Below are 16,936 nucleotides of genomic sequence, written 5' to 3' on the forward strand. Positions count from 1 at the left end.
TTTTTTTTTTTTTTTTTTTTTTTTTTTTTTTAATAATTTCTTTAAAATGTGTAAAAGTACGTTGTCTATTTTCATCTCATGCAAATACAGACTACTTCCATTGAAACAACTGAAGATGTATTATAACAAAATACTGCCATGGAACAGAAATTAATCCCTCTTAATGCTTACCTTTCTGATTTTAGACGCAAAAAATAGTTGCTAAGAAAATAATTGATTTTCTGAAAGATTATGAGCACTGCTCATAATCTTAATATGTAATACATATGCATTGTCTGAACAAACTTCTGTTCCTAAAGTTCTTTTGACAGTACATTTGACTCCAATTGTTTCTACACCAGTTCAGAAAAGCCATGGATAAGAGAGACAATATTATTTCATCCGTAATTCAAAAGCAAATTAATTTAAAATTTGTTTTTTAATGTTGCTTCCAAATAAAATTATTACATCGTGCACCCCGAGATTAATTATGTATTTCATTTCATCTTTTCAGGTGTTATTGGATGTGGGTATTTTCATTCATGTAGAAACTTTAGTTCTGAAGTATCTGATATGGTGAAAAAATTGGTCCCAACAGGTAGAATATTGTGGCAGTGGACAAAGGTATGAATTACAGAGAAAGCTTTATCGTCATCAGTATGCTAATCTAGTCTACAGGAAGGTGCCCCTGCCCATAGCAAGGGGGGAGCTAAATGATCTTTAAGGTCCCTTCCCGATCAAACCAATGTATGATTTTATTTATCTCATCTGAGCTCATACCCCTTAAGAATAACTGTTGGAGAAAGAATCTGGAAAATACCAGATGTAAGTACATATGACAAATGAATGATTGTATCATTTCATTCGTTCTCAGAGTTTTTCATGTTATCCAAAGCTTTAATCACTATAACTTGGCAACAGAGTGTGAAATTCTTTATTCTTTATCATTTTTAATTTCTAAAGCCCAAAGCAACGTATGAGATAATCACACATTATAAGTGCTAGATCCTGCTTCCAAACAGATCAGATATTTTTAGATGACTTCTTAGAAACAGTTTGCCCAGAGTAGTACATGAGAAAATTAGTGGTTTTGTTATTTTAGTAAGTACATAATTATTTATAAATGTATAATTTATGGTATGCTCATTTCATTGTAAATATTACTTATTTTGAATATTAACAATACTTTTCTTTAGACAAAGATGCTGCCTACACCATCTAAATTCCACTATATCTTCAACCTTCGAGACCTTTCTAGAATTTGGCAAGGGATGTTAACTATAAAGGCAGAAGAATGCACGAACACAACGATCCTTCTAGCACTTTTTAAACATGAATGTACTAGAGTAATTGCTGACAGGTATCATAACTGTATCATTTTATGTTTCACTTAGGTTTCATTTTCATTTTCCTTTCACTTCATTTTATGCTCATACCCCTATGATTATTTAACAAGATAAATGTAATTAGGCAAATATGAAAAATGTTCTCTTATTTTGCACAGTCTCTGCTGTATGGTGTAATCCCAACAGATGTCATGTTCTCTGCTAATAGGTTATCATCCAGTCTCTTTTTGAAAAAAAATAAAAGAGGATTGTACAGTATCTAATTTGACACTGTGGCCCACAGACAATAATATGAAATTGCTTTGATCTTTTCATTGGAAAAAGTAATCATCACAAGCTTATGATTGAAAAATAGTCATTCTCATCAAAAACTCCTTTAAATGATTCATGAAACAGATAGTTATCAGCACAGTGTGTTAAAGGTTCAGTAATTTTTTTTTCTACAATGTCTCAATTTTCTGTGAAATTTCAGAGGTAAGGTAGCTGCATGTAAAAAGCAACATATATCCACAACTACTGTTGATTTTAAGTAACCTAATTATTTTACTTTCTGATGGCCTGAGGAACAGCCTTCACATTTTTTACAAAATGCAGGCTTTCTAATTAAAATATTGAAGTTAAATATTTACTTTTCAAAATACCTATCAATGATTTTATTACATTGAATTTACTTTATAAACTGAAAGCAAGGCACAAAAGAGCATGTTATGCTGACTTTGCTTTAAATTAAACCTGGAGGCCATGAAATGGCGATACTTAACAATTACCTGCCATGACTTTTTTCAGTGAATTTTTTCTGTGTGAAGACAGTTGTAGAAGTCTAAAATTGAGTTTATTTTAAAATGTCAAGTATGTGCAGTCTGATGCAAATGATTCAGTGCTGTAGCAGGCAAATAACATAACCATGGCACAGTCAGTCTTAATAACTGTTACTCCAGTAACCTTCCAAGGAAAGAGCAATGATACAAACCAATTGTCTTAAGAAAACGGAGACAGAACTTCTTATAAGAGAGATGAGGTAAAATCATTATAATTATACTTTGGTATATGGACTTCAACGTGTACTCAATTTGAAGCAGAAATAAAACAAGGAAGATAAGTAAAGCTTTGAAATCACACATGCTTGAAATTGGTATAAGAAAGAACTGTCCTTACCTTTCTAGGTAAATGCTAGGAACAGTTTCAGGCAGAACACAGATCACAGTCAACCACTTTTAATTACCATCCTTTCCCATATCCTCTAGAATTCCACTTCTTCTTTCATGGAAACTCTGAATCATTTTGCAGATGCTTTCTTATTTTTTGAAGGAAGATGCATTCACAGACTGAAGTTATTGCTGTATATGATGAGCTCAGATATCCCAGAGGAGCTCTAATTTGGAAACCCTGCTTGCTTTCTCACCTTATATACAAATACTGAGTTCAGAAAATGCAGATGAGAAATCTAAAAAGGAATCTTATCCATCATTTTTCAAGTTATATTCTTGAAATGAAATAAAAAATATAAATCGAGAGTTTTCAGCTGACTTTCACTATTCTTTGTTTCATTGCGATTTCACTGACAGCATGGTAATAACATAAATTGTGCTATTCCACTGCTGGTCAAAAGAATGTAAGGGAATCTTAGCCATGGTTATTTTGGAACAATTCAAACCTTTTCATCTGAGAAATTAAGTGGTTTGTCTTTACATAGTTCTTGGTAAAATGCAGAGATTTGTTTTCCTCTGTTCTAATGATTGAATGTTGTACCTGTGGAACATGAAAGTGCTTAATTTCTGTGAATATTGCCTTATCATTTTGGTAGCTATTGCCTACTATGTATTTTCCAGTGAAATGTTAAAAAGTTTTGGTGTTTTTTGTTTGTTTGTTTGTTTTTTAGTATTTAATTATCCGCTTTTCTTCTTACTCAAGTTTTTTTTTTAATTAGGCTTATCTATTACTTTTAGATTTATTACCACTGAGGATATAACCTGGTTTGATAAAACTATTACAAAAGCAATAGAAGAATATGTGGGTACAGGTGTATCAGTTCCTCAAACAGAGCCATATTTTGTTGATTTTCTGCGGGATGTACCTGAACCAACGGGTGATGAACCAGAAGATTTTGTGTTTGAAGCACCAAAAGTTTATGAGGAGGTATTTCATTTTACACCAAAATATTCAGCACTGTAGTTTTCCTTTAAAGTATGTTATGTTGCCAAATTCGTATCATACAGAAAGTTTTGCTGAATATCTGCAGCACGTTTGTCTATACCTACCATATCATAGAATCATAGAATCACCAAGGTTGGAAAAGACCTAAAAGATCACCCAGTCCAACCGTTCACCTATTCCCAACAGCTCCTACTAAACCATGTCCATCAACACAACATCCAGCCTTTCCTTGAACACCCCCAGGGTCGGTGATTCCACCACCTCCCTGGGCAGTCCATTCCAGTCCGTATAAAGGTAGCTTTTTCATTCCTACATTCCTTGCCCCTATTTTTTTTCTTACAGCGTGTGACGAATTCTGCTTACACACAGGCACATGCACTGAAGTGATTTAAAAGGATAATTTCATTATGTGTGACTAAAATATGAACTCATGTTAGAGCATGAAAATGCCAGCAGGGTTTTAAATTCTGAAGGAATGTGCTAATGTTGTTTGCTAATGTTATTTGCTAATGTTGTTTGCTAATGTTATTACTGATTTATTTTTTTTAAACTTATTTTTAATCTTTCAGATTCCAAGCTTTGAGTTTCTTTGTGAAAAATTGCAAATGTATCAAAGGCAATACAATGATTACATTAGAGGATCGTTTCTTGACTTGGTGTTTTTTAAGGATGCGATGACGCATATTATTAAGGTTTGGGATTTTTTACTTTTTAACTAGCTTAACTATATATATAGTTAATATACAGTGCTCTTTAATCTTTAAGGATTCAGAAGGCACTTCAAGGGGATATGTACCTGACGTGATGAAAACAATGTGAGGTAGAGTCTGATTGGATGAGAAACAAGAAAAGAGGCGTAAATATGAGCTGCAGTAGAAAGTTGTAGGGTAGAAGAAAGTCTCAGATGGCAAAAAAAAAAAAAAAAATAAAAAAAAATAAAAAAAAATTGAACCCCTATTCAGAAAGCAAGACATAAGGGAAGAACTCATTTGAAGTCAAAATTAAAGTTAGCTTTAAAAAAAAAGCTTAGCATGTGCTTTGTTGGAAGCATGGTGCCTCTGGTTTAAGAAGTTGTGTTGTTTCAGAAATGTGTGAACTTGGTGATATGTTTGCCAAAGTAATTGTGGAAGCAACTTTGAAACCAAAACAGAAAAAGAGAAGTTTTATTCTTCTCTCGTTAATCTCCAGAGAATTAAATGACTTATTTATCTTTGAAATTTGGGTAGAAATAAACATTTTATTTTTAGATTCTTTCAATGTAGTGCTAGGTAAATTTCAGAAGATGTTGTAAGTCTTTGAATCTCCATTTCCATTGGCAAGTTTTAACCAGAATATCTGGGATATGCGTGTGTGCAGTAGAAAGGCACTGTTGTGATTATTGTGGCAATAGATTTTTGTTACACTCATAATGATATTGAAATAGAAGTCTAAATGTGCATACACTCAGAGGGAACTGCATACAAAACTAAAAATTCTTTTAAGGAACAGATCAATAGAATTCAAAAGCTGTATGTAATCCATGAAGCAAACTATAGTATTCAAGAGTGATAGTTCGCTGCCATATAACAAATCCAAGACAGATGTGATGTATACAGACAAGTTCTCAGAAGAAAAAAGAAACTTGCACAAAAAAAACAACCAAACAAACAAAAAAACCACAGTAGAATAGTAAGTTTTGTATCTGAGAAAATTGTTACAGAAATTACTTAAGAAAAAGATAGAAAGTAGATAAAATAGATGGTCATGAACAAATTATTTTCTTCAGCAAAAATATCAAGTATTTCAAACTCTTAAAATTAATGTAGCTTTCATTCCTCTAAATAGTTTTTTTAATTTGTATTTTTAAGTACGGTACATTCAACATACCTTAAAGAGACTACATTTATGTATTTAAATCCTATGTGTACCTCTAATTATAACCATTCTATAGAGTTATGTGAGAATTCCTTTATTTCAGTTCCACAAAATGCCTAAAGAATATGAAATTGTTCTTCTGCGAGGAAAAATTTTCATCAAAACTCACAGTCCTGATAATAATCTTTACATTGTATTCTACTACATGAATTGTTTTGTATAACAGATTGTTAGTTTTTCAAATTCATGTTTTGGGTTTTTTCTGTGCACTGTTCTTTTTTCCTACATAGATTTCCCGGATAATTCGAACCCCGTATGGCAATGCTTTACTTGTTGGAGTTGGCGGTTCTGGAAAACAGAGTCTTTCAAGGTTGGCTTCCTATATTGCTGGCTATAAAATATTTCAAATTACTTTAACCAGGTAAGAAATGCAAGAAATATGTAGATGCAATTTATGCTATTTGTTCTCTTTACATAGTCATAACTGTATGTTTTTAACAGCTTATTTTTTTCATTTTGTGACCAACCAAAAATGGAAATTAAAAAATATACATGTGTATATATATGGTTTATATGCAATATTGAACAAAGTTTTGAGTTCAAAAAGCTGTACCATGTGTACCTATTCCTGAGCAAAAATATACAGATTTATATACAAAAGGTGTTTGTGCTATCATTTATAAAACAATGTAATCTGAAAATAGCAGTATTCTCTGTTTTGAACTAACAGATCATGTTTCTTATTCTTTATAGATCATATAACGTAAGCAATCTGTCAGATGATTTAAAATTGCTGTATAGAACAGCTGGAGCAGAGGGACAAGGCATCACTTTTATTTTCACTGATAATGAAATAAAAGAGGAGGCATTTTTGGAATACATTAATAATCTTCTGTCTTCAGGAGAGGTAAGGAGATTCATTGTGACAACGTAGGTTGCTCCAGAAGTAGTGCCTGTATTTGTTTCCATGGAAACTACAACAGATACAAGACCACAACGATTTTGATAGAGCATATTCTCAGCTACAAAACACTGTTTTTCAACACAGTCAACACCGTTAATTGTACATTTTTGGTAGCAGAGGTGACCCCCTGTCACTGTCACCACAGGTGAAACACACCACTCATAGCTTCACTGTGCTCACATCCACTGTTTGGTCTCCATAAGTGTTCAGCAAGTGTCAGTGAATGCCAGTGGGTGCAATTTTTTCTGCATGGAGGAATTCACCAACACATCATTGCTTCAAAAGCACTTCTATGTCAGATGCCATTCTGTCAGACTGCCCCTCTGCTGCCATCTGTCACACAGCAATGATGTGTAATGGAATATTGTTAAGTAGGTTCAATCTCTACTGCTGTACCACCACCACCACCTGCCACTGATATCATGAACCAACATGATAAAATAGGAGACATTACTTGTGGACCTACTCATACACATATACACATACACATACATGTTCTCTCTCTCTCTCTCTATATATATATATAGAGAGCTTATATATATATAGAGAGAGCTTATATAATAAGCATTGCCATACGGGGTTCGAATTATCCGGGAAATCTATGTAGGAAAAAAGAACAGTGCACAGAAAAAACCCAAATATATCTCTCTATATATATATATAGAGAGAGAGAGAGAGTGTATATGTGTGTATATATATTACAAAATACCTTTTTATGCATCTTTTTAAAATAGGAATTTTCAATTATTTTATTTTTTTTTTTTTCTACATTTTTTGTCTTATTTTTTGTTTAATCTGAGTTCTTCCTTTTTTCCCCCAAAACTCTTCCCCATCCCACTGGGAAAGCAGGGAGTGAGCAAACAGCTGTTTGTTGCTGAGCTGTCTGCTGGATTAAACCGTAGCGCTTTTTGAGTTAGAATTTCTCGTTCTTAATGGAGTTGAATGAAATCTAAATCACAGATTTGTTTTTTACTACGTCTAAACTGTGAGTATGCACAGAGAAGAGAAAAAAACTAAATCAGTGCTGTTTCTTTTATTATCACTTTTAATTTTATATGAAGATTTCTAATTTATTTGCTCGTGATGAGTTGGATGAAATCACCCAAGGATTAATACCACTGATGAAAAAAGAGATGCCTCGGTGTCCTCCTACCTTTGATAACCTGTATGAGTATTTTTTAACTCGGGCAAAGAAGAACTTGCACGTTGTCCTCTGCTTTTCTCCTGTAAGTATTTTCTTTATATCTGTCTTCTTTATTTCCATTAGCAAAATATCCTGGAATTTATGACAGGATTATTCAAGGTTTATATTTTTAGGGAGATTTAAAGACACATGATAAGATTAGTGAAGTCTGGATTATAATTGCTGATACATTAGAAATAATAGTGCAGTTGTCAGAACTTAAAAGCAAATACGTGAAAATTCAGTCATTTTTTACATGTTAAATTGATTTTCATTTTTCCCTCCTGACATATTCTTTTCTTTTACAGATCAGTGTATGCAACTTTATGAAATTTTTTCTTGTTACTCATTTTCATGGAAATGAAAATACGTTAATTGAAATTTTGAAATATTGAGACATTCATACTTGTACTCTTTTTCAAATTTCGTAAAATACTGAATGTTGCAAATGTAACAAAATATCTAAAAGAAAAAACGATGTGGAAAATGAGCATGAAAAAATGTAGTCTATTTAGTTGTTCATATGCATCAAGCATTTTGATTAACCTAATTTAGATATTGTATCATAAACTGACAGTGTTTTTCTGCGTAGGTTGGTGAGAAGTTCCGTGCACGTTCTTTGAAATTTCCTGGTCTCATCTCAGGGTGCACCATGGATTGGTTCAGTCGATGGCCCAAGGAGGCTCTCATAGCTGTAGCCAGTTATTTTCTTTCAGAATTTAATATGGTCTGCTCTGCAACAGTGAAAACACAAGTAGTAGAAACCATGGGTCTCTTTCATGATATAGTTTCAGAAAGCTGTGAGAATTATTTCCAAAGGTAATTTTTTAAACAAATGTGAAAATCAATCTCAAATGTATTGCTTCTGATACTGTTTTGTAACTCATTGTATTTGTAAGATTCAGTAACTGTATTTTAAGGCCAATATTAAAATGAATCTTCTAAAACAATATATGAAAAGGCCATGTAAAGTACTATTATGTTGCAAATTCATTATCTTCATTCCTGCTATTAATCAGTCTTTAATGTTTATGTGGATAAAAACAATTTAATAATTAAATTGGAAATAGGACTTTATATTGCAAAGAAGAAGAGCATTGAATGCTTGTTTTATGTAACATTCCATTTCACTGCAAGTAATCAAATTGCTGTATATATCAAAAATATATATGAAGTTCATGCTGCCAATATACCTTATTTTAGGTATCGAAGAAGAGCTCACGTAACACCTAAATCTTATCTCTCCTTCATCAATGGCTACAAAGATGTTTATGCTGAAAAGTTAGCAAGTATTAATGAACAAGCTGAACGTATGCAAATTGGTAAGATAAATGAAGGTGTATTTCCATGTTTTTCTCAAATGATCTGTATTTTTAATATTAAGCATCTTCATCAATGATCACTTAGAATCATTTCTGTTAATCACAGTCCTGAACTAGTAGCTGGTGAGAACCACTTCTGAGCCCTTCACGTATCACAGAACAAAATAACTCCCTTAAAAGAATGCCTCAAAGAACTCGTCGATTTAATCATCCATCACAGCATTTTATTAAACTTTAGTACTTCCATTTTACCATTTTTAATAGAAAATAGGACATGGTCTAAGGGAGCACCTGATTTCCTCTAGTAGAGAGGCTGTTGTTAATTTATTTCTGGACTTCATAGAATCATTTAACTTGGAAAGGACCCTCAAAGATCATCTGGTCCAGATCTCAACTTGTCTATGAAATCCTTTCTATACAATCTAATTGCTTCATGGTTGATTTATTTAAGATTTCTGCTGTGCAATGAGCAGCTCTTATGTGTGGTCATTTTCTAAATACAGATCTGAAATACAGGAAAGGGTGACTTACATGTTCTTTTAATTTTGAATATTTGTTTGAAGTGATCGAATTTTCCACTTATAATAGTACTTACTGGGTTCATAATACAGTTTCAGTTTTCTGTATGCCTTTAGACATATTTTTCTAGTTCTACAATGGAACAGTTTAGACAACTTGATAGAGAAAGGTACTCTAATTTATCAGAACAGAGAAAACATATACATAGTAAGATTTTTCTAACAAACAAACACAGGTTTTGATGAGAATGAAGAATAGAGTAAGCATGTGTGGGTGTTTTATTCACTGACTGCTGAATCAGAGTGGTCCATAGACAAGTAAGTGAACCACGACGTTTTGACGTAATGCACATTTCCCTGCACAGTTCAGTTTTAGAAATCATAGGAAGCATTATAATGAACCCTGCTAATGGCATTTAAATCTGGGAGCCCTGATGATTTGAGTTGGTGGTTGTTTGTTTGTTTTTGTTTTTTGTTAATTTGTGTGTATATGTGTACATATGTGAAAATACCTTGTGTAGTCTTCAAAACAAAAGGATCTTGTTCAGATGACCATCTTTGTCTTCTGTGCAGCATCTCCTATTATCGATGCCCAGAAAGTCATTTCTATCAGTTTATGGGCACCACTCATAACAGTTAGAAAAAAATCTGAATGTTTTCATTTGCATATAAAAGGTTTATTACAAAATCACAGAAACACTTCGTCATCCATGACTCCAAACATGTTCCAGTTTACTGCATCCTACAGAATGATCTCAAAAACTTTATTGGTTGTTTATCTACTATCTCACATGTCCATATCCTTAGTCTCACATTGCTTAATACTAAGAGATTTAGAGGACGTCTTTTTTCTGTATGTTATGGTGTTTAGGACAATTAAAAATACTTGTAAGGCAGCAAAATTGTGACAAAATTACATGATCAGTTCTGCTTTCCTGAAAATGCCCTGGTTTGATCGCAGCAAATGTGTGCTGTCAATACAAGTAACACATTTTGAAAGATATAAGAAATCTCTTCTGCTTCATCACCTTGGGTGGGCAGTCTTTTAACACAAATAAGGAAAAACAGAGATAGCTGATCATGGAATCCATGAAACCTCTTTTCACTTCTTTCTTGAAGCTAGAAGGCAATTATGAATCTGCATACTTATGCCATTTCCCAATAAAATGTTAGAAATGCATCTAACTGCATCATGTGGTTTTTTGACGCAATATATCTTCAGTATACCACTTTTAAATACTGTATACAGCTGCAACAAACCAAACATAAAAGTTTTGACTTTTTTTTTTGAAGACTTAACAGTATTTGCAATCATTTTGTACATTTTGAATTTGTATCTATGAAAAATGAATACAAGGCACAATCATGTTAGTATGATCACTTACATCCATTTTTTTATCCCTTACACACAAATCTAAAGGAGAGCAAAAAGGCATTTGGGATCCAGAGTTAGACTGCATTATGTAATTAGAAAAACTGATAGTTCTCATTTTTCTTATTTTTCTCTTTTACTTACAGGTCTGTCTAAGCTGATGGAAGCCAGTGAATCTGTTGCTAAACTCTCTAAGGAACTGGCTGTTAAGGAAAAGGAGCTTGCTGTAGCATCTGTCAAGGCAGATGAAGTAAGTACTCAAGTGTTAAATAGCAAAACGCAGCAGACAACCTCACGTTATATACTGGAGTGAAAGCATGTGTCTGAAAAGATTTGACCTCTGTGTCCACATCATGTTGATAAAGCACATACTTCTGAAAGTGAGGCACTTTAAGACTGCAGCGGAGGTTGGGATTATACTGACTGGGTGGAAGATCATGAACACATTCAAATACTGAGTGCCTTTTTTGTTTTCCTCCCATTTTCCCCTCCTATAAGCATCAGATATCGTTTTCTTTGTTTGTTTCACAGGCTTTTGTTTGTGTGTGTTTGAAGTTTATTAACTTATAAAATTGTCATTAAATTGTAATTAAATGATAGAATTGTTATAAGAGCACTTATTTGTGGATAAGAAGTTAACAGATGGTAAGAGCACTTTAGTATTTCGGAATTGCTTTTAAAAATTCATCCACCTTCAGTTTTGTTTCATATTTATTTTCGTATTAGCAAAATATTTATGCGTTCATGAGATTGGTGGTCTAATGTAAATTGAATATTACTATAGACATTCTGTTTTCTGAAAGATTCCATAATACTCTGTCAGTGCATGTATAGTATGCACTTAGGAGCAAACCGTTGGCCAGCAATGGCTAAAGGACTCTTTGTCCTCAAGGCCTTTACTCATGTAAGAGAAAATAATGACAGAATTGAATGAATTGACACAGCTTAGATTTCAAGAGTATGATAGATACGCTGGGAAGGCTCACTTTTTTAAATATTTGTATTTGATCTGCATTTTGAAAGAACTGTCTTAGAATAATTCTTTACATAACCTCTGGATTGTCAGCTATTTCAGTAGGATACTGCTTATGAGGCTGAAGATGTGGAAGATTTGCAGACCAACAATAAAAGAACAGAAAAATGTGATATTATTTATATTCTCTAACCTTCTTTCCACTTAATAGTGAGCCCCCTAGGATTCAGAATTGGATAGACAAAGTCATTTGTTTTTATCTATCATTTCTTCTCATAGGTATTTAAGAACACAGTTTGTTTTTGTAAATGCATTCAGAGTGCTGATCTTGACCCTACAGTTTACCCTGATAAAAATCAACTGTGTGTTGTACATAAAATAGAACTGAATGCATGTGCACTGAGGAAACAAATGCACATGTGGATACCTTAATTACACAAGTTCACAGTTAGTTATATTGGACTAAAGTAAAAGAGAGGAGGCTCACTGTTCATCAAGCTGGTTTGCCATCCTCTACTAGTTAAATTAGCTGCATTATTTTTGTCTTTATCTGCAGAATTATGGTGAAAAAATGCAAGAATTGTTTGCATTGAAAAAGTAGTTTCAAAGAAGATGAAAATCGTCATAGGATAAAACACTGTAGCTATAAAAGACATTGAAGAGCCTTCTATCTATTATTAAAGTAATTTGACTATCCAACTCCAATTCCAATGCTGGGAAACTTCTCCATTATTTCTCTGTTGGGATTCTGTAAATGATAGATTTGATTCCATACATAGGTAGGGTCAGCTTCATATATGCATCTGTAACAGGCCCTTATCTGTTTTATCTCGTGTCAGGTTCCTTACTTACTTGTTCCAGCATTTTGATGTCTACTTTTTATGTGTTTACTATCAATCCCAGGTACTAGCAGAAGTCAAAGTAAGTGCTGAAGCTGCATCTAAAGTAAAAAACGAAGTCCAAGCTGTGAAGGATAAAGCACAAAAAATTGTGGATGAAATTGATGTAGAAAAAATGAAAGCAGAAAGTAAACTGGAGGCAGCAAAACCAGCCTTAGAAGAAGCAGAAGCTGCACTGAATGTGAATAATTTTTTTTTTTTTTTTTTTTTTTTTTCTTTTTATGTTGTTGGTTTGTCAGTTTTGACTGCTGACACTAACTTACACTATTATCATGGTGGTCACGTCTCTGATAAGTATTTATGGAACTCACAATATGCTTCTAAAAACACTGAGAATATTTTGTAGTATTTGCTATTATTTGGTCATTAGGAAGATGCAGAGACATAAATCTTTCCAGAAGTTACAGTTTTGTTTTGTGTTTTCATACCTTTCTCCTCTTTAAGGGGAGTGAAAGGCTGTTATAGTTCACCAAAAACCATTATGTCTAAGGGACTTGGGAGTCTTGCACTGTCTTGTGAATTCTGTACAGAGTCTGTAACTACATTTTCCAGATAGATAGTGATATGCTTATATTTTTCAGACATAAATTACTTTGTTAGTTTCAAAGTTTGGAGTCATTTAGAATTATCACATAAATTGTTATTAAGCTAAGCGTAATATCAGTGATGGTACTAGGGAATGAATTTTAAAAAATCTCATACCTATAATAACTTAGAAAGCAACAGAACACCCAATTCATCTCAGAATAAATTGGTGTCACTTAACCCTTAAAAATCCTAAATACTGTCCAAGTATATTTCCAAGTAAACTGCTTTTAATTAAATCCTCTGCAATCTTACAGTATACTCTTCTACAGTCACTTTGATTGTCAAATTAAGTTAATGCTGCTGTTCTATCTATTTAAATTTAAGTTTTGACTGCTGTCTTTAGGATTGGGAAAATGCTTGTGTCTGATATTTATTATTAGTGTCATGAAACTATGAAGTTTAATAAAGTAAACCCAGTGAGTCGTTTTGGGTGTATGTGTGTTCTCTATACAGCTTGCCTCAGAGTAATGTCAAACAAACATTAAAATCAAGGTATTGAATAGGAAAATAGAATGATGGTAACGAGACAGCAGTGTGTTAATTTATTTATTTATTTATTTTTAAACAGACAATCAAACCAGTGGATATTGCTACTGTTAGAAAACTGGCAAAACCTCCTCATCTAATTATGAGGATCATGGACTGCTGTCTGATACTATTCCAAAAGCAATTAGATCCTGTTACCATGGATCCAGAAAAGCCTTGCTGCAAACCATCGTGGGGAGAATCATTAAAAGTAAGTTGAGTTTTTAAAAAATGTTAGAAAATGCTAGAAATGTTAAAAAAAGTTAGAAATAGCAACTTGAATAACAGGGAATTTATAATGCTGTTTGCTCAAACTTGGACAGAACTTTGTGAAAATGTAAACATGGTTTTGAGATTCATCTAGTATGCAAAGGCTACTACAGGTTGTAGGTGAATCACTCAGAGAATTTTGCTGGTCCAGTTCCATGTGACGTACCTGAGAAAGAATTCTCGATGGCAGATTTATTTCCTTCCAACGTTCACTTAAAATGTGATTGTTTTTTGTTCTTTGTATGTCGCCATACATAAACTATGAGAATTCTTAAGTATCACTTGTTTTCTTTGCTGGTTTACATTTAGACTTTTTTTTTCTTCTGTTTTTTTTCCTAGGCTACAAGGCTGTTTGAAAAACTATACAATTAAGAGATAATAGGTTTTTTCCTATTCTGTATTTCAGTATTCCTAGCCCAAGTCCTTGGGAAAGTCTGGAATTCTCTCTGAATGCTCTTTTTTTTTTTTTTTTCCATGTCTTCTGCAATTCTTTACATTTTAAATTTTTTTAAACATAGTCACTAATGAACAGCCTTTTAGGCATTGAGTATGTAGTAAAGAGTAAAGAGTTGACAAATATCCCATGTTGCTTTTTTATTTTTTTTACCGTAGCTTATGAGCGGCCCGTTCTTGCAGAGTTTACAGCAATTTCCTAAGGATACAATCAATGAAGAGACAGTAGAATTACTCCAGCCTTACTTTAACATGGAGGACTATACACTGGAGAGTGGTAAAAAAGTGTGTGGCAATGTGGCAGGTCTTCTCTCTTGGACACAAGCCATGGCAGTATTTTATGGTGTTAACAGGGATGTCTTACCTCTTAAGGTAATTCATCACCTCTTTATTTTGCTTTCTGTGTAAATTAACTTCATTTACTTTAATGGTAGTAGGATTTAATATACATACAATATACACATGTATGTATGTATAAACACATTCAGACTTAATTACCTGTAGAATGTAGAGGCTAAGGATGACAAGTACAGAAAGAAACAACTGATATCTTGCCTAAATGTTGGCATTTTAAAGAGATTTGGGGCTTACATGAGTAAAGGAGTTAAGTTCCAGTAGTGGGAACCAAACAGTAAAATATTTTAGGAGTCATTTTTACTTTAGTATGCATTTTCTTTCACATGTTCATAAACATTGAAACAGAAATTTTTTATCAGAAGTAAGGACCTTGAGTTAAACACAGGAGTAGCATCTAAATTATATATATGAAGGAATTAGCATTTGTATAAATATCAATATAAAATTATTTCAGTATATTATTGACTGCTGATTTCCAGTTAAGCGGCTGAAAATAATTCATCAAAGAACATTCAAATTTCATACTATTTTTTTTATATTCCTTTCTTTGCAGGCTAACTTGGCAAAACAGGAAGGCCGTCTGAAAGTAGCTAATGCAGAATTAGCAAATGCTCAAGAGCAATTGGATGAAAAGCAAGCTGAACTGGACAAAGTACAGGCAAAGTTTGATGCAGCAATGAAGGAGAAAATGGTGAGATACAAGTATTTCCATTGTGAAATTACTTACTTCAAAACTTACACAAAAAGAAATGATACAGACATCCATTTAGAGCCTACTACCTTAATGGATGAGGTTCATGTATTAAAAAAAGAGAGAGAGAGAGAGATTTAAATCTGTGCTCTCTCATATTTCCTTCTTCTTGTGAATAGGAAGAACATATTAGACAAGAGTGGCACATGCAGCTCTTCAGAATGGCTTCTAAATATTTGACTTAACTGTAATAAGAGGATGAATGTGTGTATATATACATATATATATATACACAATAACTACTTCAGATTATTCCATTTTATTATTAAATAAAATAGGATATTCTTTCATTTTTAGGACTTAATGAATGATGCAGAAACATGCAGAAGAAAGATGCAAGCAGCCTCTACGCTTATACAAGGACTGAGCGGAGAGAAAACTAGGTGGACAGAGAAAAGAAAAGAATTTAAATCTCAGATTAACAGGTATCAGTTTATCAGAGAGAAAAAAAAAAAAAAAAAAAAGCAACAAATTACCTGTGAAAAATGTAGAGTTAGCAATTTAAGAACTTTATTAGTTATGCTTCATTTTCCTCCTAAAAAATCTTTATATGATTACACAATCAAGTGAACTGTCCTGAAATTTGAATTTTCCTCATATAATTAATTGTGAGTAACTAAGTGCTTGTATTTTTAAACTTAGAACAATGCTTCATGTTTTTGAATGCATTTCAGAAGAGGTTATGTGCTTGTATTACAGCTGCCTCTGCCCTGATACTGTTTCCTGTGCCACTATTACTGGGAAAGTAATATAGGCAGAAAGTAGGGATGATCTAAGGCTGACTCTGAGAAGGAATAAGGAAGAAAAAGAAATTTCCCTATTTGATATTAAGTTATGGCATATTTGAATGAAAGAGGGAGTTACAGAAACCAAACATTATCTCTTCTCCTATACTCCATGCGTTGAAAAACATGGAGCACAGTAGGCCTTGTTTTAAGAAACTAAGAAACTTGGAGTCCATACCATGTACCACTCCAAATGACACAATGTTGAGCAACCCATGAGCCAAAGGTACATGAGCTGTCTAGAAAACAGGAAACCTGTCAGATTGGCTGCTGAAAGTAAACAGCTTGAAAGTTTGGATTATTTTTCTGTGAAATGTTTCTGTGAATTTCTGTGAATGAGAAAATTGGACATTTTTTATGAGGGTCTGTTCATACCAAGAGAATTAAGTATTATTTTTTTATAAATAATATATTGCAGGCACATTTTTAAGAAATAGATTAATTTATTCATTTATTTAAAAAAAAAAAAAAAAAAAAGAAGGAATAGTTCTGGCCTCATTTTCTTTGTACGGATAAATATAATATTTTGGCACAGTTCTGCTCTTAAGTTTTGTAATGAAGATTTTATCAGAATACAAATAAACCATTTGTTGTTCTCAAAGACCACTAATTCTTTTCTTAAATAAGCATGTGGAACAGAAAT

General features: G+C 32.9%; 1 protein-coding gene across 1 annotated transcript in view; it reads left to right on the forward strand.

Moving 5' to 3' along the window:
* DNAH8 (dynein axonemal heavy chain 8) overlaps positions 1-16,936 on the forward strand; it is a 108,760-nt gene that overhangs the window by 64,200 nt on the left and 27,624 nt on the right. The window contains exons 54-68 of the mRNA XM_042815576.1: positions 494-603; positions 1,176-1,339; positions 3,272-3,461; positions 4,049-4,171; positions 5,624-5,754; positions 6,087-6,240; positions 7,359-7,523; positions 8,073-8,299; positions 8,684-8,802; positions 10,839-10,942; positions 12,569-12,745; positions 13,721-13,888; positions 14,560-14,772; positions 15,311-15,448; positions 15,806-15,933. Coding sequence (XP_042671510.1) covers positions 494-603; positions 1,176-1,339; positions 3,272-3,461; positions 4,049-4,171; positions 5,624-5,754; positions 6,087-6,240; positions 7,359-7,523; positions 8,073-8,299; positions 8,684-8,802; positions 10,839-10,942; positions 12,569-12,745; positions 13,721-13,888; positions 14,560-14,772; positions 15,311-15,448; positions 15,806-15,933 — 2,311 coding nt within the window. The remainder of the gene's footprint in view (positions 1-493; positions 604-1,175; positions 1,340-3,271; positions 3,462-4,048; positions 4,172-5,623; positions 5,755-6,086; positions 6,241-7,358; positions 7,524-8,072; positions 8,300-8,683; positions 8,803-10,838; positions 10,943-12,568; positions 12,746-13,720; positions 13,889-14,559; positions 14,773-15,310; positions 15,449-15,805; positions 15,934-16,936) is intronic.

This window comes from Centrocercus urophasianus, unplaced genomic scaffold (genome assembly GCF_019232065.1).
Source record: "Centrocercus urophasianus isolate 14NV4802_14NV808 unplaced genomic scaffold, USGS_Curo_1.0 seq_10, whole genome shotgun sequence".
NCBI classification, from domain to species: domain Eukaryota; kingdom Metazoa; phylum Chordata; class Aves; order Galliformes; family Phasianidae; genus Centrocercus; species Centrocercus urophasianus.